The 23,378-nt window shown below is 42.8% G+C and overlaps 2 protein-coding genes across 2 annotated transcripts; one reads left to right on the top strand and one right to left on the bottom strand.

Moving 5' to 3' along the window:
• Positions 1 to 1,154: 1,154 nt before the first annotated feature.
• Positions 1,155 to 11,168, top strand: stmn2b (stathmin 2b). Its single transcript, XM_018697993.2, has 5 exons — positions 1,155 to 1,329; positions 7,588 to 7,683; positions 7,802 to 7,974; positions 8,556 to 8,747; positions 9,211 to 11,168. Exons 1-5 carry the CDS (start codon positions 1,311 to 1,313, stop codon positions 9,268 to 9,270), a joined length of 540 nt encoding a protein of 179 aa, XP_018553509.1. The 5' UTR covers positions 1,155 to 1,310; the 3' UTR covers positions 9,271 to 11,168.
• A 2,052-nt stretch (positions 11,169 to 13,220) lies between these two features.
• On the bottom strand, positions 13,221 to 16,226 carry hey1 (hes-related family bHLH transcription factor with YRPW motif 1). The gene is given in 6 exon segments (XM_018697994.2): positions 13,221 to 14,551; positions 14,553 to 15,061; positions 15,384 to 15,465; positions 15,598 to 15,681; positions 15,790 to 15,865; positions 16,009 to 16,226. Coding segments are annotated over 6 exon segments (1,020 nt in total). The 5' UTR covers positions 16,095 to 16,226; the 3' UTR covers positions 13,221 to 14,368.
• Between the last annotated feature and the right edge of the window lie 7,152 nt (positions 16,227 to 23,378).

The raw sequence follows: 23,378 nt of genomic DNA on the forward strand, positions 1-23,378 counted from the left end.
TTTAAATAAACAGAAGCACCATAACTGCTTTGTTATCTATGCAAACAGAGGGTTTTTGATAAGGAGTGTGTCGTTTAAGTTGGTGTGGTACATTGTGTTGCTTACATATGTCCGAGAATTTGAAATCATGCATAGATTAAGTTGTTGAAGTAATTAAAACTGCTACTAATAGGCTGAAAACTGCAACACACGGTGAATTAAACTGAACAAATCTCGTTGAATTTCTGTCCAAATGGAGCTTGGGTCTTTAGCCTATATAATAAACAAGTATGTGCTAAAGGCATGTGTTGTAAAATAATTTCCTTAAAGCTATACATTACTCAAGCTGAGTTTTGTCGCCACCTAGTGGTTATTGCTTTAATGGTTCCACCCATGTATTAGGTGGGTAGGCTAAGATTTGACCATGAGTATTTTCTGCAGTTTAAGAGGTGAAAACTGGTGCGATTTGACTGTTGACTGTGTACAACTATTAAATGGTGGCTTTAGGTTTTAGCTGATCATTAGATAGATTATAGAAAGACTGTGTTACTGCGTTTCAGCCTGATTCGTGATGGTCTTCATTTTACATGACTTGCAAGGAACTTTCAAACCTAAATGTTACGAAAATGTTAAAAGACAAAGTATCTTAAATCTAAATCATCCTTCCTCTTTTAGCACCATGGACAGAGAGTTTCAGTACCTGGTCATCAGCAGAGAAACAAAGAGGGAAACACCCACCTTATTAGCTTTCAAAGCAGGGCCTGAACTCTCCAATACAAGGGGACATTTGATTTGTCAGGGCTTTGGTTAGGAGAGGCGCGTCAAGGGAGAATGAAGCACATAAACGCTCATCACTGAGGCAGTGTCAAGCCAATCAGAGTCTATATTAAGACTTCCTGTTATTTATTTCAAAATAAAGCCTTTTAAACGATGGTGCATCTCAATGTAATGTTTGGGTGTGTTGTAGGCAATGACACAAGTTGTTGGGTGATGGTGCCAAATCACAAAACAATAAATGCTCAGTCAGCAGGTCAAGCTTATGATGTTAAAATATGTATTCTATCACCTACATGTAATTGTGTCACTGCAAAGAATTAATGGTGCGACATCGTTATGCTTTTATTCTGAAGACTACGTCTGCCTACTTCCGATCTCGCTCCAGTTATTTGCCGCTGACTTCACGAAGCTCATACCAGACCACCAGGCGCACCAGCAGCCCCCAGTCTCTGCTGACTCAGTGCCTTACCAGCAGTCCCTCCACCCCGAGATACAGCATCCAACAACCGACGCACACTCCTCCGGTCAACCCACCCCGGCACCACCGTACAGAAATGGCTAAGACCGCAATCGGTGAGTTTTGCACTTGATATATGTGTATTTTTTTTTCCTGAAATAGCGGCTTCGCAGGTTTGAGGATGATGCTGAGAGGCTGTGGCGACACCCATGGCACAAAAGGATGCTGAGGGGTTTGGTGAGAGGGAGCGGCCAAACTCCTTTGCAAGTCACTTGTAATTTAATTAAGTTGCAAAAATGAATCTTCTTTCCGTCTTTCTCCTACCTATAAAAGAGTGTATTTTGCGGATTTTGTCTAATCCTTAATACAAATGAGTGCTGATCAGTATGAACTAGTTTAGGGTTCAGTTTGCCAGTATCAGTGACGCATATTTTAAAAAAAATCCAATTTTAAAGCAAGCGAATTAAAGAGAATACACATCAAAGCAGGCAGAAAGGACTATGTTTTTCCCCTCACACAGCAGCATTTTTGTCGATGCCTGCCTGCCGCACCTGCCCCCTTATTGCCTGACTCAGAGCCGTGCAGCATAATGCAGCGCCAGCGACCCCACCCAACATCTCCGGTCCCTTCAAAAGCAAAGACAAGCCGCGCTCTCCAGGGTGTGAAATATCTCACCGTGACAAATCCTCCTTATTAAAACTGGGTCATCTTATGTAGCTTTTCTGTCTTGAAGCCCGCGTTGAACTCATTTTTGTGGGGTGACCGCTAAAAGGCATGAATGAAAGAGAGAAAGAGAGAGAGAGAGAGAGGAGGAGGGAGGGAGGGAGGAAAAAACAGAGGATCCTTATCCAGGATTGCTTTGCAGTCGAGGGAAGAATGAAGATGAATGTCGTCTCAGGATGATCAGACTCCAGTCCTGTTAGGAAGGTTATTGACTGTACATGTGGCCTGTTATATCCAATAACAGCATTATTATCAGATCACAATGGAGGGGGGGTTTAGTAGAATGTTACATATAGGGAGAAATAAAATAAGATTGCATGTAATGACAGGTGGAAGGCCTTGCATTTGTGTCTATGAATTTCCACATCAAGGCATGATATATTTTGATTTGTCGCAGTGATCTTAACACACCACTGAATGAGCTGTTGCAGGCCTATAAACACTAGAGGTGAAAAAGAAGCCTAAAGGCAAACGTAAACATTAACATGAAGGGAAAAGGGGGTGTATATATGAAAAGTACAATGTGTGTGTGTGTGTGTGTGTGTGTGTGGCCAGTCTAGGGGATAGTCTGTTTGTTTTATGGTTGACTAGGCACTTGATGGATGGAGGGGCATGCAGACAGACAGCGGTAAGGGTCCTGCATGGTGTCTGCGCTGAGGGACACACCGGCAACTAAACCCTGACTGTTATATTTACCCCCCCCCTCCTTCTCCTCCTCCTTCGCCTTCGCGCCTCCTCCTCCTCCTCCTTCCTCCTCTTTCCTCCATGACTTGAGCTGTGGACAGGCAGAATGGGATGGGCAGGGAGCAGACACTCTGGGAGAAAAGCAGTCATCATGCCAGTCAGCACTCAGCGGGTCGTTGAGTTCATTTCTGCTGTTTTTTTTATTCAAGGGAATGTTGCGCTCTTAATATTTTAGAATCACATGTGGAATTTAATTCTGCTTTTTAACAATTCTGAGATGGAAGAGCAAAAATACCTGAAGGTTTATTTGTATTTGAACATTTACTACTTGTTGTCAGGCCTCTACGCTACAAAATGGATCAACTATTCCACAAATTTGTGGTCAGAACCACTCCCAGTGTGCATTAAGGCCTCTAAGCACTTCTCCTGATACTTATCATGCAGTTCGTGTCATATCCAATTAGGTGTGGTCATTCAGCTGGTGCCCTAAAATCAATTCCTTTTTGCACAAAAACAGAAGCTCATTAGGACAATGATAATAATAACCATTAATTTAAAACAACTAGTCATGTCTACATCGAGCTATATTTCTCATCTTACCATCTCTATCACTACTGTCATTATGGGGCCATGTGCATAAAGCTCACAAGTCTCGTAATTCATCCTGGTTTATCACCGAGTCCCATCGATCAATGCAGCACAGCAACCATTACTGGTTCAGATGACTGTTGCTCTTAAAGAAGTGACATCAATCCGGTGGTGATGGCATGCCATATGCTCATGATTTGTTCATCACTTGTGAAAAATCCACATCTGGAATGAGACAGTTCAGACATTTTAGCTTCCTGGTTTGGTAAGTTTGATGTCACCTGTGGGGTTATTTATACATTGCACAGTTAGATATTCAGTCAGAAACCAATTTGCTTCTTCAGTATTTCGTTACCGTTTAAATGCATGGGTCTACAGCTGAGCAATTAGTCGATAGAAATAGGCAACTATTTTGATATTGCTTAATCATTCAAGTCATTTTTCAAGCACAGATTGCTTGTTACAGCCTCTGAAATGTGAGGATTTGCTACTTTTACTGGTTTTATCTGATAATAGACTAAATATCTTTGGATTTTGCAGTGACTGTTAGACAAAACAAGGCATTTAAAGTTAGCACACTGAGCTTTAGGAAAGCGTGATGGGTATTTTTGACATTTTATAAACCAAAAGATTTGATCAGTTAATAGAAATGCATCTTTAGTGTCTGCCCTGATCTCCTTGGGGCGGATACAGGGCGCGGTTTTGCAAAAACTCATACCACCAGCCACCCACTCCTGACTCGAATGGCTGAACCTGCTCTAGATCGTCTGGGTGCCATAACGTGTCCTTTAATAGCCAATTTCGCTCTGGTAATACCTTCATAATTTTGTGATTATATTGTTGCCGGGTGGCCCTGCAGTAAAGGGCCTGTATTTGCTCAACACAGATGCCAAGCCCATGCTGCTGCAAGGCCATAGATCTCTGGAGGGCAGTAAACGCTGTGATACAAAGGGTCATATTTTGCGGGTTGGCCTGTAACAGGCAGTTTGCTCATAGCCTGGTCAACAGTATCTTTCATATGTTTTTTTCACTTTGTGCCTTTTTACCCAAAGTGACTCTATTCCCCAAGCACCAGTTAAAATTCTTATAATGGTGGTGTTTTTAAGGTAAGATGAAGGCAGGGAGGAAGAGTGTGGTTGAGAGAAAAGTACCAGACAGAGGTGTGGTGGTTTGTGCTAATGCAGAGTTGAGGCTCTCGGGAGACGCAGAGAGTGTGGGACAAAAATAGAGGAATAGAGTAAGAACGGGAGGATGGGACTGAGAGGGAGAATACATCAGCAACAGATGAGACGGAGGCTCGGGGATGCAGAAGGTGCTGGGGAAGAGAGATGCTTGCGGGGGAGGAGGTACACTAGATATTGATGATCTCTTTGGCTGATGGATTGAAAGAGGAGGTGCAGTTTGCTGGCTGTGTGTCTGTGGATCAGGGCAGGAGGAGCAGTTCTACTGAGAGCGAGGATGCAGAGCTGACTGGTTGAAACCAGCCTGCTTAGAGTGGACTGGAAGCGTTTAAGTGGTGTCATCCCTGTCTGACGTTATTTTGTCTCTTCTCCAATTCTCATACTGAAAAAAAAAGTACCTGACCCAGCACATCTAAAACTCTGCCAGCATTTTTGAACAGATGCTGGTGTTTGGACATTTCCTGCTGTGAAATGGCAAAGGATGTCATCCAGGATCATTTATCATTTTTATGAGTCTGGTCCACAGGGAATGATCTTATTGCTACAGCAGTTACAGAAGAAAAAGATATTTTCTCTCAAGAGTAATAAACTCTCAGATTCTTATTTTTGCACAGTAGAGAATCTCATATTTTTTTGATTATGGATATAAAAGCAATATCTCAGAGGTTTTGAGTTAGAGAGCTTCAGCTCAGTTTGAATTTGCAGAGTGCTTATCTTCCAAGATAACAAAGAAATGAGAACGGAGCTTACAGTACTCACCTCACATTAAACCAAGCAAATCAGCATAAAGGTTCAACGATTCAAGTTATCAATTATTTATTTGATGATTCCAGCTGTTCATATGTGAGGATTTGCAGCTTTTCTCAGTTTTCTGTCACTGTAAATGGAATGTCTTTGGGTTTTGTTTTGTTAGTTGGACAAAACAAGACAATTCCCTTGACATTGTTCACAGTTTTTTGATAATAATAATTAGAATTATAATAATTAACAGATTAATCAAGAAAATAGTTGGCAAAATAAGCCTTCAAACGCCCTCCTAAATAACATCTGAATCGTACGAAGGCCAAAATCTCCCATGGATGAGACAGTGTATTTTAAGGGGATAATTGATTATAAAAATAGCTGCAGACCCAAACCAGAAATTTAGATCTAAATTTTCAGTTTAAAAATCATTACTTAGCACAGAAAAAGCTGCAATGCAACAGAGCTTGACAACCAATAAACAAGAATCTCTGCTGATCTGCTCTGTAAGCACTTAGCCCAAATTACCTGCTCCACTGAATTGTTAACTGCTTGAGTCTTGAGCTGTCAAGTGGGGATGTGTGTGGGAGAAAATGGCTGCTGGGGTCTTGACATATACATGGCACTTAATGAGCATGTGACAACCCTCCAAAAGCCACCCCCCCAACTCCACCCCTTGTCAGCAGAAGTGGTACGGTCCACTAATTACAAATTAAAGTGCTATCCACCTGAGGTGTCTGAGTCCTCCATTAGACTGTCCTGGGGGCAGCTGATGGTGGCGGCAAAGTCCCCACTGGGAGCTGCCCCCTTTACTGCTTCTTAATCCTCCCAGTCTGTGATTTCTGTTTATATCAAAAAGGTGTTAGCATGATTTTCAGCCACGCCCGAACAGCCAAGCATTTCCCCTCTCTTCCTCCATTTTCCACCACCCACTCTTTCCTCACTGACAGCCCTTTCATCTAGAGAAATAAATCATATTTCTCTGTTCCCCTACCAACCTTCATCTCGATTCCTACTCAACCCGTCTCTCCTTTCTCCCAGCATTTCTCTCTGTTTTTTCTTTTCACCTCTATACCGTGCTCTCACCCTCTCCCACTTCCTCCTCAGGGAAGGGGTTAACAAGGCCATCAGAGAGTAGTGAGAGTCTACATCTGAGAGTTGATCACATTACTGTGGCGTCTGCCTGTCTGCAGGGAAGAAAGTGAGACACAGAGAGGAGAAGAAGAAGTAGAGAGAGTGAGAAGGGAATAAGAGTAAGGAAGAGGATTTGGATTAATCATACTGTACACTGTACCCCACCATGGAGAGGCTCTTTCACAGTAAATCTCATTCCTGGCTTTCCTACTGAAAGCCTGCCGCAAATCATGAATCAATGTGGCACATCTCAGCCCTGCAGGCCCTGTGTGCTCGGTGATGGATTATGCCATACTCTGACAGTCGGCATGCAAATCTGCACCACGAGGCAGTGTACCTTGACAGAACACAGCAGCCATATGCAGAGGCAGAACATTGCACAACCTGCAGTGTGTTGCAGATATTTTTGCCGTTCTCCCTGCTGGGACTTGAGCCTTACGTTACAAAGTAGTAGGTGCCAAAAAAAAAAAAAAAAAAAAAAAAAAAAAAAAATCAAGGTTAGACAAGGTTGGTTTGTTATTCTCTTTTCCTTTTTTTATCATCTGCCCTTTGGAGCACTTTGTCCCTCCCTACTGAGCAGGGGGCAGGTTGCCAAATGCAGCCAGTATGATTTGATGCCAGTTTTGCTTCAGTGTTATTAACTTTTTGGACCATAAATGGACCATGAGATGGACAGTCATATCACTGTGTTATGCTGATAAGCTAAATCCTCCACTATTAGCCACACGCCACAGACAAAGAGGATAAGAAACAGTGCAAAGATTATCCCAACATCTAACCAAAACCGTGGCGTCTTTGCTTTTTGAATTACCTGAAAAGCATAAAATAATTCCTGATGGTTTTTGGAGTACGACAGAGAATAGCTGAGAGGCAATAGGGCGTTGGTCTGACTACGTTAATAAATAATAGACCAAAATGAAATGCATAGCTAATGGCGTGTGGAGAATCCTGTAGGGACGGCAGCATCTTGCCTGGTGGGGAAATTAGGCCAAGTAAGGACACATCCATCCCGCTTCTCCCGCGGTGCAGTGAAAACAAAAGCCACAAAATCTCCAGAAAACCCAGGGCAGTTCAGTTCCACCAGACATCCTTTGATGAGGTTTTCTTTTTGGAGGTTGCAACTATTAATTATTCCTCCAAAACATCTTGTTTAAAGACCTCCCGTGGAGGTAGAACTGGGTTAATGATGTTTCTTCTTTTTGTATGTTAGTGGGTTAATGATGCTTCATCTTTGTGCATGTGTGTTAGCAGTGTGCTGGTTTGCATGCAGCTGTAAACATGCGACAAACCAACACAAAGTCATGTTTCAATTTCCCTCCTCAGCTTACAAAGAGAAGATGAAGGAGATCTCAGTTCTCTCGCTCATCTGCTCCTGTCTGTACCCTGAGAGCCGCAAAAACATCATGGGTGACTTTGAAGGTATGTGGTAGTCAGACTGAGGATTCACTTTACAAAACAGTGCGTGAATGAAAACTCCAACAGAGCTGACTAACTGTGGCTTCTATTATTTGTTTCTCATTGGCGTGCACACATGCAGACATGGACATAAAGCCCATTAACAAGCGAGCCTCAGGCCAGGCCTTTGAGGTCATCCTGAAGCCGTCCTCCCCTGTGTCTGATGTTAACCACTGCATCACCAGCCCCCCAAAAAGGGACATTTCCCTGGAGGACATCCAGAAGAAACTGGAGGCAGCTGAGGAGCGGAGGAGAGTAAGGACTCCAATCATTATCATTGCACCCAGCTGCTTCAGTAAATCCAAAGAGCCAACCATTTGTGACCTAAAACTGAGTTTACACAACATTACTGGTATGCTTGACTTCCCTCACCATCCAATTGTTTGGTCAGTCATGCCTTTCCTTGACTACTGCAGCTGCACGTGTCATTAAAAATCTAATCTGACACCGGCTAATTCCTGCATCTCATTGATTCGAATGTCAATACAGTCAGTCCACCAGATGACAAATCCAGCAACCCACCAACAAATCAATCACCCAATCAATAACACACAGACAGATTTTTTTTACACCAGATGTCCAATACTATAAAACACACATACAGTATATTGTATAATATATTATGGTCATGAGAAGACAAAGGTGAAGATGAAGTTAAGGAGAGAAATTCTGTTGCATCCAGGTACTTCAAGTGTTGACCCATCCCTGACTGATGTTTAAATTTAAAGAAGAACCCTTGAATGGTTTTTAATAACTGACTTGCTATCGACACCTTCTCTCTGACTCACTCTCTCCGTTGCCTGTCCTTCCCTCTCCTCTTTCTCTTCATCCTCCAGTCCCAGGAGGCACAGGTACTTCGGGCCCTGGCCGAGAAGCGAGAGCACGAGCGTGACGTGCTGCTGAAGGCCATGGAAGAGAACAGCAACTTCAGCCGCATGGCTGAGGAGAAGCTCCAGGTGAAGATGGAGCAGATCGAGGAGAACCGAATGGCATACCTGGCTGCCATGATGGAGCGCCTGCAGGAGAAGGTGAGGAGCAGGATTTCAGATACACTGAGGTTTTACGTCAATTACTCAATCCCATCTCTCCCAGACAATCTTTACACTAAGTAGGTGTTAACTTATACAGGGACATCAGTGTTAGAAGTTAGAAAGTGATACATTGAAACCGTTTTGCGGTGAAGATGGGGCACAGGTGGAAGGAGAGAAAGGGTTATTTTGAAAAAGTGACTCTGGAAGAAATAATGACAAAAGAAATGCAGGTGCTAGCATTGAGGGGTTTGACAAAGACAAAGATGCAGTCCTGTGCCTGGAGGATGTGAGAGAGGAGAGAAGAGCAGAATAAGTCGTCACTGTAAAGGTCAAAGAAGAGAAATGGTGCAGTGAGTGAGAAAAAAAATGTCAGGAAAGGGCCAGCAGCAGCAGCAGCAGCAAAAAAAAACCAAAAAAAAACATGACATCCTCAATGTGTGTGTTTGTGTGTTTTTGCCAGGAGAGGCATGCTCAGGAGGTGCGCAGGAACAAGGGAATAAGAGAAGAGTTGGCAGCGTGAGAAGCCCCCGACAGGTTCTACGTCACACCTGAAAACCCTTCATCACCACCCTCAACCCTGAGGAACACCCCTCCTCCCCCCACCGCCACCTTAGCCCACATTCCCACACCTCTCCGCCTCCTACCCCTAGCCCCACCCCTCCTCCTCCCCGCCACATTCTCCCCGTACTACTATGAAATTACCACAGCCTGAGACACCACCCCGAGACAGTGGGAGGTTCAAATGGGGTTGGGGGTGGAAAACAAAAGAAAAAAAGCAAAAATGATTAAAAAAAAAAAGAAAATTAATGTCTCCCACCCACTCTTCCCAAAAAAAGAATGTTTTTGCTCCTGTTTCAAATGAGAAGAAAAGAAAAAAATCAAATTGACAAGACGACAGTGGGTAATGGTTTTTGTAAATACTTCTTTTTTTGTTATATACAGTACGATACAAGCAGCAAAAGTATTGATTGCAGTGTGCCATTTTTATATATAAGTTTCCTCTCCCTGCATATATATGGATGTAATAATTTGTTAATTTTTTTTTGTTTGTTCATTTCAGCCTGAGAATCTTTTTTTCCTTTTTATTTTTCTCTTGTGTGGTAACAGGCTTAGGTGTTTGTTGTGAGTTTGCCAGCTAGCTGATGTTTGCTGCGACCGGTTGCGTCCTCACAAGGCCCCGCATCCTGGCTCCGCTCCCTCTCGCCCCCCTTTACTCATTTGACCCCCCTCAGATCTGGAAGCAGAAAAAAAAATTGGATCTGTGTTCGGTCGGAGTGATTTTCCATCCGTTTTATGCCAATGCTCCAATTAGCAAGGGACATGTGCAGGAAAGTTGGCAGAAGGAAAGGGGACAGTTTGCTTTTCTGTGGGGACTGCAAGCCGTCGCCGCACATCCACTCCTGTGAGGTAGATGGTGACTGTGCCACAGGAGAACACGATAGCATTTAATGAGCCCATCTCCATCCTCCTTCCCTCCGTCTGCAGCCTCTTCATCTTTCCACATACACTATACATACTGTAGAAGCACTCACTCACACGCTCTCCACATGGGCAGGCATTAAGCCAATCACAGCACAGAGCTCAGGAGGAGCTCTGCTAAACTCTGTCCATCTGGCACCGGAAAAGCTCAAATAACATCCCTGACCAATGGCGGGCCTCTTAATATTCCTAAGAAACAAGCTTCCAATCACATTTCAATCACGTGTTACTGCAATATACAACACAACTGAGGTTATAGTGCATCCGAAGAGCAAAAAAAAAACCTTCACCTGAGATCAGATTGTTACTGTGAATCTTACATTGGAGAAAATACAAATACGTTCCACCTTTCTCCATTTCATAGAGGCTAGAGTAGTGCTCGAACATCATCAGCGCCTACTGGAATCATTGCACTTCACTCCAAGACACTGTAAATGCCACAGAAAGGCTGGCACAAGAAAGATATTTAAGCCATAACAGGTATCACTGCAACAACGATTCATGAACACAGTATTTCCATCTGTAAAGGTGTATAGAGTGTATTAAAGTATCCGAGTAGTTTGTAACCAGGGGTGTTGAAGCCTGAGGTTGAACCCTGTTGGTCACACATGCACCTTAGGCCCATAGGTGTGTGTGAGTGTGTGTGTGTGTGTATTTCAGAAAGGACGGATAGATAAACGAATGTTTGTGCCATGTGATAATTGATCTGGTCGAGTATAAACCAACACCATCACAATGTGTAACAACTGTTCACCACAGACAGTGACTATCCTACCTGCCTCTCTCTCTCTCTCTCTCTCTCCTCTCTCTCTCTCTCTCTCTCTCTCTCTCTCTCTCTCTCTCTCTCTCTCCTCTGTCCATTTGTGTGTTTCCCCCTCTCCACATATATCTTTGTGAGCAAGCAGTGGTTAATAAAGATTTGGGGTTCAGTGAATGAAACCTGCATGGGAGTGACTTCTTTCACACACTGTAGCATTCGGGCAATGCCACATGATTTTCTTGACAATCTTGTCATATCTTTAACAATATATCAGATTAGAACAGTGGGCACAAATTACCATTTAATATTAGTGATAAAATTAATGACTGTTTTCAATGCTGATTAATATCCATCATTATTATTTTACAATTAATCGACTGATCTGTCAAAGTGAATTTTACCCATCATAACTGACCAGGGACCAAGTATATATCTGAAATTACATTTTTAAAAATGACTCAACAGACCTTTTTCAATGCAAACATTTTTACAAAACGTAGCACAGAAACTACAGGAACATATTGTTATTAATAAGGGCAGCAATCTGTTCAGGTTCAGGGCACCTGCCACTGTCAATGCTGGCTCAGTTCTCTGGCTGACTGATCTGTCTCTGAGGTAGAGAGCCACTGTTATGGTGTTTATTAGACCTCTCCATTTACAGTGTTTAGAAACTGAGAAAAGCAGTGAGAAAATACCCACATACACGACTTTTTACCAGTGATTGTTTAGCATTTTGTTATAATGACTTACACAATTAATAAAATATCACATCTCTGTTGATTAATTTTCAGTCTGTTTACTAATCCATTAATCAAATGATTGTTTCACAAATCATTTCAGCACTGAATATTACAAAGCAGTTTCCTCATGTTTACAGGGCACTATCTTGCTAATTAGAGAACACTGACAATTTTAAAATATACAGCAGGTCTGTAAGAAAGCAGATTTTACGTATCAGCAGGTGGTTGGGGAGTGGTGGAATGTAACTAAGTAAATTTATTCAATTACTCTACTTAAGCACAAGTATAAGGTACCTGTACTGTACTTGTGTACAGACCATGCACTTCACTTGAGAACCTGAGCACTTCCATTTTTGTATCTTAGATAAAGAGACAAAGGAAACAAGTAACTTTTTAATCCACCGTACTAATGTGACAGCTATAATTACTATGCAGTTACTAATTTTATTTACAAAACACACAGTATGACCTAAATGATTAAACAACACAACAGTATCTTCAAATATTAAAATTAGCTCCACCTTGATAAGCTACAACATCAGAATGCTGCTCACAAGTTCATGCATCAATAATAATAATAACAATGACCCAGTAATATTTAGAGAATTATTTTGGGTGCAGGACTTTTACCTTTAACAGAATATTGTTACACTGGGCCCTCACCAGTCTTCCAGTTCTATGATCCTCAGTGTTGAAGTACCACTTATGACCAGCTGGGGGAGACAAAAGACAGGTTGTCATCACTAAAAATGTCATTGACCCTGTGGTTTTGGCTGCAGTGGAGCTTACATCACTACCTGGCTCTGCATCATCCTCAGTAATAGAGGAAAAGGTTAAGGGGAATGAGGAGAGAGATCAAAGGGTGAAAAGAAAGAGCGGGCATTTTAGAGAAACAGATGAAAGAGCAGGGGATGTTTTGGCGAGTCTGAAAAATTTTGGTCCAGCAGAAGAAGAAGAGACGGCGAGCGTAGGAGCTGAGAACAGAAGGTGCAGCTGGTGCAGGCTGAAATGATGGCAAAGAGACAAAACTGTTCTCTGCACACTTCCTTTCTCACAGTTTCTCAGTCCCTCTCTCCTGCTGCCTCCTTTGATCGCCCTGTTCTTTTTCATTCTTCCTCCCCCTTTTTTCCCTCCATCTCCTACTTCATGCTCAGTCTCTCCTTCCTTTCTCTTCTTCATCCTCTTCCAAACCTTCCCTCCCTCCCTCTTTCCTCCTCCTCCTCTAGTTCCCACGGAGCGCATGGGGCCAGCCGGGCTGCTATTGTCCAGGATATCCCCTCCTTGTTAATGGTTTCCTGTGCACACACAGGGGGCTGCTGAGAGAAACAAGCAGCCTCATCTGATACCAGGCGTTGCCACGTACTGCGAGCGCACGCACACACACGAAAGCAAGGGACAGTCGTGCACAGATAAATACTTTCATACCCATACGCACTTGAACAAACACATGCAACTGCGGGCATTAAAAAAACACACTGATAAAGCCACAGGTGATGTATCAGAACTCTTTTATTACAGGGAAGTTGTCATTACCACCAGCAACAACTCTGAAAAGCTGATAATCTGATTTGTCAGTGCTCGCTTGTGTTTTGTACAACCATAAAATATGCAAACTCACAGTGAGGTTTACCAAGAAATATCAGGGGGGAATGATGAGTTAGAGTTTCTAACTGTCTCTAAAGTCAATAATGACATAAAATGAACTGTATGACCTTTTTCAAATGCAACTGCTTTGATGGTTACAGCTTGACTCCCTCTTGGTAAATACTGCTTGACAATGCTGATATGTTAAGCAAATACAAGAGACATGGTGATAAATATCACCCTAACATCATTTACATGAGAAAAAAAACCTGGAAAAGCTGGTAAAAACATATGTGAAGCTTCAACTGTTAAAGACAGAATTTACTGTAGAGAGGAAACATAACTTGAGGAAGTGAGCTTGAAACAATAGAGCACCATCTGAACATCAGAGGTTGCGGGTAAATCACGGTTAAGTTTATTTCAGCCAAGCTGGTAGCTAACTTCTGTTCCCAGTATTTAGTCAAACAAAACACCTGGTTTCGGTTATTCCACCCCATAAAATGCTGTAAAAAGGGGGTGACTCTCTACCACCTCGAGCCCTCCTTTTCACACACCACCCTCTCTCTCTCTCTCTCTCTCTCTCTCTCTCTCTCTGTGTGTGTGTGTGTGTGTAACCAGGGCATCAACACTGGGTGTTTCAGCTCAAGGGAGGGGAAAACAAAGGGGAGAGGAGGGGGCACAGTTTCACCCAGGAACTTGATGGACGGCGACTGCTTGACCATCTGGAAACGCCATTCCTGATAGGCTGACAGCAGTGGGTGAAACTTCTAAAGGGGGTGGGCAGGAACTCAGATCAATCAACACAATAAATCACTCTTGTTGCTTTTTACTCGTGGTCTCCCTCCTCACTTTTTTTTTTCTTCTATACAAAACAAAATACATTAGCAGGAAAATAAAAATCCTATAGCTAGGTATATCCTCTGTGGGATGTCAACATCATAGAAAAAATAGTACTTTTGTAGCAGGGAAAATAAAAAGTCTTGTCCTTGAAAGTCCAGCTCAGCTGGGTGGTGACTCGAGTCTATGTGTAGATTGTGTTGAGGAGTTCACTTTAGTCAGAAAGCTCCTATCTCCATACCCCAGGGTCTATAGGGTTTCCCCACACTGGATGTTGGGGCTGGGGGGCTGATGGCAGTGGTGGGGGAGATGATGGGGAAGGCGCTGAAGGGGAAGGGGAACGCTGAGAGGGAGGAGAGGAGAGGAGGGGAGAGCTTGGATGCCGATGAGGGGACCAAAGGCAGGGTGCAGGACGGTGGTGGGAGCAGCGGTCGTCGGTGGGACTCGGATCGGGCCCTGATCCGAGTGAGGGGTGGTGGTGGTGCTGCTGCTGCTGCTGCGTCTGCCTGGGATGTGAGCCTCCCCGGCCCCCGACGAGGACGAGGATGACGAAGAGGAGGAGGAGGAGGTGGACGAGGCAGACGTGGATGACAGAGGGGTCTGCGGGCTGCTGGTGGTGCTGCGGGGTAAAGGCGCCAGAGGTGCCCCCTGCTGGTGCTGGAGGAGGAGGGGGTGGTGGGCGAGGTGGGCTGAAGGGGACCCAAACGCAGAGCCCCACGCCAGGTGACTCAGGCCAGAGTGAGCCTCTCTCTGACTGGCGTAGTTGTTGAGGTGGGAGACCAGGCGGATCCTCAGGGGGTCTGTGTTGTCCAAGCCTTCGATTATACTCAGGTAGCGGGCCGTCTCAGCCAGGCACTCCCTGAAACCCAAACCACGGTAGTCCATCGCCAGGGCATGGGCGTCAAAGTAACCTGAGGAAAGAGCAAGGTGACAGCAGATTAGTTAAAAAGTCAGCTGATCTGTGCACGACAAAACAAGTTCCTCCAGAAGTGAAGCAGCTCTGTCTGACATGAATCAATTTGCCTTCGGCTTTGGAAAGGTGAAAGAGTAAATAATCAGCCAGAACTGTTGAAATGTAAATATTTAATCCGCACATTTCTTTCATTCATTTACATATAAATATATCTCTTTTTTTCAGGGAATCAACTGTATTTACCCTCTTAAACATATGACTGCGATCATGCAACAAGTGAAAGGTGTTTTTCTGTAACAGATAATGGATCCCAGACGAACCTTTGCCTCCAGCTGCATGAAGCATCTTCAGATGGTCAACAGTCATCTGCAAAATCTCTGCCTTCTCCAGTTTGGCTGAGCCCTTCAGTGTGGAGGGAGACAAATAGGAGCCAGTTACATACAAGTAAACCAAAAAAGGCAGAAATGCAAAAAGTAGTTTCATATTTTTAGATTTGAACGAAGTGATATTAGAGCTACGCTGCCTGTGACTTACCTGTTTCTCATAGGCGCTGGGGACCAGCCTGCGGAGCTCGCTGAGGCTGTTGTTGATCCTGTCACGGCGCCGTTTCTCAATTATCTGAGGTAAAGAGACGGAAAACGTGTTATTTAATTATTTGTAGAATATGCGCACATGACAGACTCATTTCTGCACAAATGGATTTTTATATAAATAAGATTCACTTACTCCTCGACGCCTTTTCCTCGCCTGCACCTGAGTGGATGTAGTGGGAGACATGGAGCCCAGAGGAGAGCTCATATTCCTTTAAAGAGATGAAACAAGGAGGATTTAGACTTTATTTATAAAATTTAAATTGCTATTTTAACAGCCGTGTTGTTCACTTCCGCCATGCACTAGAATCACATAAGAGGGAAAAAAAAAACTCTTCAGGGTCAAATAACTCACCCATTCTCATCTGTGCTCTCCTTCTCCACTTCAATAGTCTCATCCAGCTCGCTGTCCGAGGAGCTAAAATCGTGATTTCTCTTCATTTTGTATTTCGCTCTCAGTATAGTCCTTCAGTGTGCTTGTTGTGTCTGCCAGACGCTCGTCTGTACAGGGTTTGCCCGGAGCGCCTCCGTTTGAAGCGCTCAGCTTTCCCACGGTGTCATTTCAACGCTGCTGCCGGCCAACAGGGGCGGGGACCGGGGGACGAACCGACCAATCGCAGAGCGGTCGTGGGTTTGACTGACAGCGCAGTTTGCCCAAAGCGCATCCTTAGTGCGCTTCGACAAGTCTGAGAAGAGGAGAGAAAGTAAAGACGTCTCACTCTGCGGCTGTTTCTGGAGGCTGTGGACGACGTGTCACTCAGGTTTGTCCTCACGTACCTTACTGTGAAAACATTTTCATTTTATTGAGAGTAAACACACAAACAATGTTCCTACAATCCACGATTTAAGACAACTATAAAAACCCTCAGGTCCTAGATATTCTCATGGTGAACAGATATCTTGGGTCATCCTCATCCTTCCTCCAGAAATGTCTGTTTCTGTGATAATTCATGCAAACTTCACAATCAGTTTCTTGCATAATCATGTGTGCTGTGTGTGTGTAAACTGTGTAAAATTAGTGTAAATGTTTGTATTATTTGTCTTTTGTATTATTTGTGTACATTTTATATTTCTTATTGTATATACTTTCTTCTGTAGTGCACTGTTTGTCTTCGTGGAGCACCCACAGTTTCATTGTACTCAACTGTACAGTGACAATAAAAGCCTATTCTATTCTCATCTGCGGGTTCACTCAGTAGCTGTTCTGGAGCTTTCAGTCACATTACACAGCCTTCATCAGTAAATAAAAGTCTTGTCTTGGCCTAAAAGTTGAGATTTAAAGATTTTTCCTGATCTTGGAATCAGCAGCTCATGTGATACGAACAAACGCTACTGCATGGACCTTGTGGTGAGACTGTTTGTCAGCTACTGTTTCCACTGTCATGAACTTTCCCTGATACCTTCTAATGTCTTTCTCCTTGGTTGACTTCTTGGTGAATTTGCGACACTTAACATCCGAGTGACTGATCCTTACAAACATAGAGGATCTTTGGAGAAACTTTGACAGCGGTCCAATGGACTTTCGGTCCGTGACTACCCCCACCACCACCGCCCCCCCGTGTATGTCCCCGGTGGTGATGAGGAGTGGCTGGCCGGCTGTCAGCACGCGCTGGCCGTGGGAAAGTTCCCTAACCGGCGCTGATAACCAATCAGAGGCCGACGGCCGTCTCCGGCGCTGGAATGAATGGAGCAATTGGTCGGGGCGACGGGCGGTCTGCGAGCGAGCGTGTGAACCTGTAATCCAATACTAACTCAGCCCGGGAGGAGAGACGGGGAGCGCTGCCGCAACCAGAGGAAGCCACCAAGTCTAATCTTACCCCACAGAGAGACCTCATGCGCGGTTAAAGACGCTGTGGGGACTTCAAGGACTTTGTGAGCGCGCTCAACAAAAGACCGTAATGCAGTCAAAGCTGTCCCCGTTCCATTCTCCCCCTGGAGTTTCTCCACTTCATCGCCACCACAAGACCGGTGGCTCCTGTAATGGTCACACTCCCCAAATAATTTGACAGAGCTGCCGGCGTGTGTTTGTATACATGGAGGGCTCATGTTACTGCATGTGGAGCTGAGGCTCTTCAGTGGAGGGTCTCCTGCAGGGACTGAACAGTGGCATGTTTAAATAACACACTGCCATTTAACAGAAGAGAATAATATGACACGAGAGAAGCCATTACATAACTTAAATCCCACGTTAGTGTTATTACAGCAATTATCATGTATATTGCAGCGGTGGAAAGCCCCCTCATTGATCCCCTAACTAAGCACTCAAGTACAACTTCGAAGATTTTGTACTTCAGTTCTTCCATTTTCTGTTAATTTTTACTGCTACTTCCGTGTAGGCAGGTATTGTACTTTTTACTCCACCACACAGCCACTTTTGTGATAATGATTTCATAATAAAATAATTGCTCTGTTTATAAAATATGTACTGATGAACATAAAGCAGTAAAAAAAAAATGTTTACTCAATAGTAATGATCATCATGTAATGACATAACACTGACAGAGATCATTGTGCATATTGAGTACTTTATTTTGTTAGTCATACTTCTTTTCATACTACTCTTTGAGTGCAGGACTTTTATTTGTAATGGAGTATTTTAACAGTGCAGTATTGCTACTTTTACTTACTTACTTATATGATCTATATGATATAAGAGGTCTGTATTTATTATAACTTGAGGGTTTATCACTTAATAATGATAATATACTGAAATATTTCTTTGCACTAAGACCTTTATATGGGTTTTTGTAAGAATTCCTGCAGGGAAGCCTACAAATAGAAACAACTTTTGCATAATTCATTCATCAAATTAAAACATGTTTTATACAGAGGCTCTACATGTAATCAAAAACAGAACACAAAGAACAAGAATATAATTCAAATTCAACTTAAACTGACATGCACATTGTTAAAGTAATTTATGAGTGCATTCCCAAAGACATTAGCTTCTTACGATTGTTTTGTTTGCAATCCACATTGAAACCAGTTGGTACTGGCAGCACGTTGGCATTTTGTCCATCTTTACAAAACCGTCTGAAAGGAAAAAAATGTGTTACAAAAAATCACTGAAGGTCTCTTTTTTCTTTTTTTCTTAAATAAATAATGCATCCTGTGAAACATCACCTCCGGGCAACAAAACCAATGAATGGGGCAAGGAAACATGAACTCTGGACATAATGTAATGAGGAAACATAAAACTGTGATTCATCAGACATGAAAACAATATTACAATATGAATTAAACGCACTGCCATTCATTTTGTGAGGTAGTTTTTTTGTCACATGTTGATGAAGATTAAAAGAAAACACAAAATTATGGATCAGACACACACACACACACACACACACACACACACACATGCAGTGATATGGTGATCCTTATCAGTGGGAACTGAAAGCGACCAAAGGCGTAATAGTCATCACAGAGAGAGGAGGTTGCCTTGTTTGGTTCATATGAATGAGAGGAAGCACTTAGGACTGTTTTCATCTTATTGTTGTACAAGGCTACGCTCATAACAGGACAGACACACAGATGCACTCACACATCCATCGAAATGATAACTGGTGATTTGTGTGTGTGTGTGTGTGTGTGTGTGTGTGTTGGGGAGTGTGGGAGCTGCGTTCGCACACGTCCGAGTTCATGCAACCTGAGTCCTTTGTCACAATAAACACAGGTGTGTGTCCACTTTAGTTTCTGACTTTGTGTGTGTGTGTAACCAGAGGGAGTGGGAGGGGTGGAGGTGGGGAAGAGGAGTGGGAGGGGGGAGAGGGGGGTGAGCCCTCTTGTTGTATTTCAAGTTCACCCAGAGTTCCCACGCTGTTATTTTCTGCCCGGCTGTCTTTGTTCTACTGGTCTCATCACATGTTGTGATTAGTAGGGCCTTTCAGGGGCCGCCCTTTGAAGGTGAGGGCCCGCAACACAACATCATCGAATCCCCACCCTCCTCCTCCTCCTCCTCCTCCTCCCCTCTTCTTCCCCTGCAAATCAGGCCACCAAACCGAATCACACTTGGGGCCAAAACAATCAAGGTTGCAGTGACGGTTCACCTCCGTTGCTCTCTCTCTTCTTGTATTCTTTTCTCTTTTTCTTTCATGTCTAATTTCCTGTTTTCACATATTTTCCCCTGTCTTGTTTTCTTGGATTCGATCCGCACTCTGTCTTTTCTCCCCCTCAATGAGTACTTTGCTGTGAGATTGAATTCAAAGGTAATTTTGTCTCTCCAAAGCCTCTCTTTAGCTGCCAAATCCTATCAAACACTGAATATTGATACACATGGTTTAGGGTCAGTTCAAAGGGGAGACATGAAGACATTTATTTAGAAAATACACATTAGATTGTCTTGAACCTTTGGCCAGAAAATGATTCGTTTCCATCTCTTCTGCCCACTCGCACTGTACAATCAAAAAAGGTTTTGAATTTCAGTTTATTAGTAAGCCACAAGTGCATTTTTTGCAGCAATAACATGTCATCAGTGCAGACATAAATTGAGTCTAGACTGTCTCACCAAAAGGAAATGGTCGGAGTTATGTGTGCACACTCAGGCTTTGAAGTTGTTTTAAAGGGAGATTCCACTAATAAATTCACCTCGGTGCTGTACACAGTCCATACTGTTTGCATTAAGCGTAATTATTTCTGCTGTACATATTTGCACGACAGTCCACATGTCATCAGGTGTTTAGCTGTATCGGTTTTGTTTGGATTTGATTTCCTGCAAAGAGCTCATGTGGATCTACATGACTTCAGTGAGTGTAAATTAAGCTAGGCTACAGCGCTGACAGAGTGACGTTGATGAATGATGTTGATATCACTTTCAGGAACTCTTAGTTACTCCTTAGCCAAACAGTAAGGTCATGTCATATGAAATAAACAGAACCATACAACATGTGTACTTGCTCTGAATAATAATACTTAAAGGAATCAGCACCTATAGTATCAGTTAAACTTCCTCGTCTTTGGTCAGATGAGTCAGATCCTGACTGAGTATGAATCTTAGACCTTGAATTTGGAAAAAGTCCACAAATAGAGGTGAACCCTTTCACTGGAACATGGTACATACAGCTGTTGTACATACAGAGCATATTATTTGTTAATTGGTTCGTTACATGCTTGAAAATCGAAAATAGTCTATAAACACAAAGCCTTATGTTTTGTATTGTCAGAGTTTCTGTTTTATTGCTGTTTCATTGTGCAAAACACAATGTGCAGCATATGTACAATCAATCAATTGACATCTGCCAGGAAATCTTTCAGCACATGCTGCCTTGTAAACTTCACTGTCAGATTCATTTTCATCTGTTGTTTTTGCTCATCTCTTAGTTTTGGTTTCTTTAGATTTGGCGATAACATAAAAGTACAAATGTTTAAAATCTGGCATTCATTTCAAAAGGACTGAAGAAATGTAAACAAGACATAGAAGTCACAGAAAAACTGCAGCAGACTTTGTTTATTATGTAAGCAAACTCAGCTACCTGATGTCTCCAGTCAAACAAATGACTACAAGTGGATATTGTACTGAAAGAGAATACTTTGTCTGTGAACATTTAACTGATACAATATGCCAAATACATACATAGTTGTAAATAAATGTAATTTCTATGACAGTGTTGGCACAATCAAACTTGTGATCATAAACTGAGATTTAAGGTGAAACAGAACTTTTCTTCTTCTGCGGATGAATGTGAAAACTCTGCACAGTGAAAGTAAAACATCCAAGCAAAGTAACAATACGCAAAACACATTTTTGAATGGAGGGGGACTTTAAATTTCTCTGTTTCTCTGTTACATGTTTATTCACTGGCTTTTCTAAAGCAAGTGGTGCAGTTTCTGAAGGTGTGACTCCGTCAGTGAGTCACGTTGAGACACTGAGAGCTACGGCGTCTGCAGGTTAGCCACAGACAGATGTTCGTCCGCTCGAAAACAATACGTCGAGCCACTCTCTGGTGAAACCCTGTGGAGGGCGAGCCTTGTTATTGTTTATAAATAGAGCTGTGTGGAGCACTGAGGAAGGCTAACTTTGTTTCCCCTGACAGGGAGAGGAAGTGATGGCTAATTCTGCACCAGACGTGTGTGACACCCGACCATTGTGCCTTAGAGAGAGAGAGAGAGAGAGAGAGAGAGAGATAGAAAGGGGTGTGTGTGTGTGTGAGAGAGAGAGAGAGAGACAAACATTGTTTATGAATGTGTGTGTCTTTAGGAAGGCGGGTTGTTTGTGAGGCAGGGGTGAGGACTGTGTGTGTGTGTGTGTGTGTGTGTGTGTGTGTGTTTGTGTGTGAGAGAGACACCCTAGTATTGTCCTTTACAAGGGTGGGGGTTTGAACGTGGTTTCATTGTTTGCCTTTGCCTATCACTGTCAGTTCCCCTGACTTTTGTTAACGGGGTCCTCTCCTCCACCCCTCTTGACTTGTATTCTTCTCCGCCTTTCTACACTGGGTTATACACAGAACGCGTTTCTCAGTGTGTGTGTGTGTGTGAAGGAAGTGAAGGATGTGTCAGAGTTGACCCACTGACACTCATCTCTGTCTTGTCTCCCCATGGGAAGTGTTCGAGGGCCTCCCTCTGTCTCTCTGTCACTCACAGAAACACACAGAGCTAGGGGAGGAAACCAACTATTTTTTTTTTTTTTTTAAAGTTTTGCTGATTCATTTTTTCCTTTGCCTCTGAGATTCTACTAATGTTTTTTGTTTTTTTGATGATGCATTGCTTTACACAGCTCATACTACTTGAGATTTAAGTGCATTTATTTAGTTTTTAAATCATATTTTGAGGCCCAGATGATAATGCTTGACAACAATGCAAAGAAACAGCTTTCTCTAACAGTTTCTGTTAAACCTTAGCCACCAGTAATAATCCTGGATTGCTTTGTAAATCAACTTGTAGTAAAATCCTGTCCTCTAGAAAACATATTTATGTATTACTAATTAGCAACTGTAAATACATCTTTATAGAAATATAATGTCCTTTGAATTACATTTTTTATTAGTTCTTTTATTTATCATGATGAGGAAATGTTTTAATGAAAGCCAAAAAAAAAAAAAGTTGCAAAATGTTCACACAGAATGTACATAAACTGCAGGGTACTGTGGCCTTTAGCAAATATTACAGTAAATAGCACCGTTATCAAGGACTATTTTCAGCTGTGGATTCATGTACATTTTGTGATCTAGTGAGTATGTGAGGACAGGTGTATGTGAGACTGATTTAAAATAACCACAGTGCCCACGTTCATCATAATGAAGGATTACGTCACCCAGTGCAAGCTAAACACAGGACACAAAGACATACATATATTGCATCAGGAGCAGTTTCTGAATTCAGTAAAACTTCATAAAAAAGCTGCTCTTGAGCCTGGATGCGAGGGCTCTGAGGCAACTGCAGCACTTCCCAGACAGCAGAGTTGATGGACATATGTTACACAGATCATGTCGGTGATTTTTTTTTTTTTTTTAACAGGAAACTCAGACGACCTGAGCACACTCCCCGTTTATATACACCTCTCTGATCTTCTAAATGGTTCTCTAATCCTCAGTCTGGTACATTTGATATCTAAATTCAACAGGTGGATGAGGGGCAGAACTTGGTATCTGGCTCCCATTTGTTGCATTCAGTCAAGTTAAAAAAAAAAGAAAGAAAGTACCTGCTGGTGAATATTCACAGGATGTCATCATCTGTCTGACTTTAATCTGGAGGTAAAGTGGGAAGTGAAGTGGCTGGTGTTGCAGGGTTGGG

The sequence above is a fragment of the Lates calcarifer genome, linkage group LG3, assembly GCF_001640805.2.
Source record: "Lates calcarifer isolate ASB-BC8 linkage group LG3, TLL_Latcal_v3, whole genome shotgun sequence".
Classification (NCBI taxonomy): Eukaryota; Metazoa; Chordata; class Actinopteri; family Centropomidae; genus Lates; species Lates calcarifer.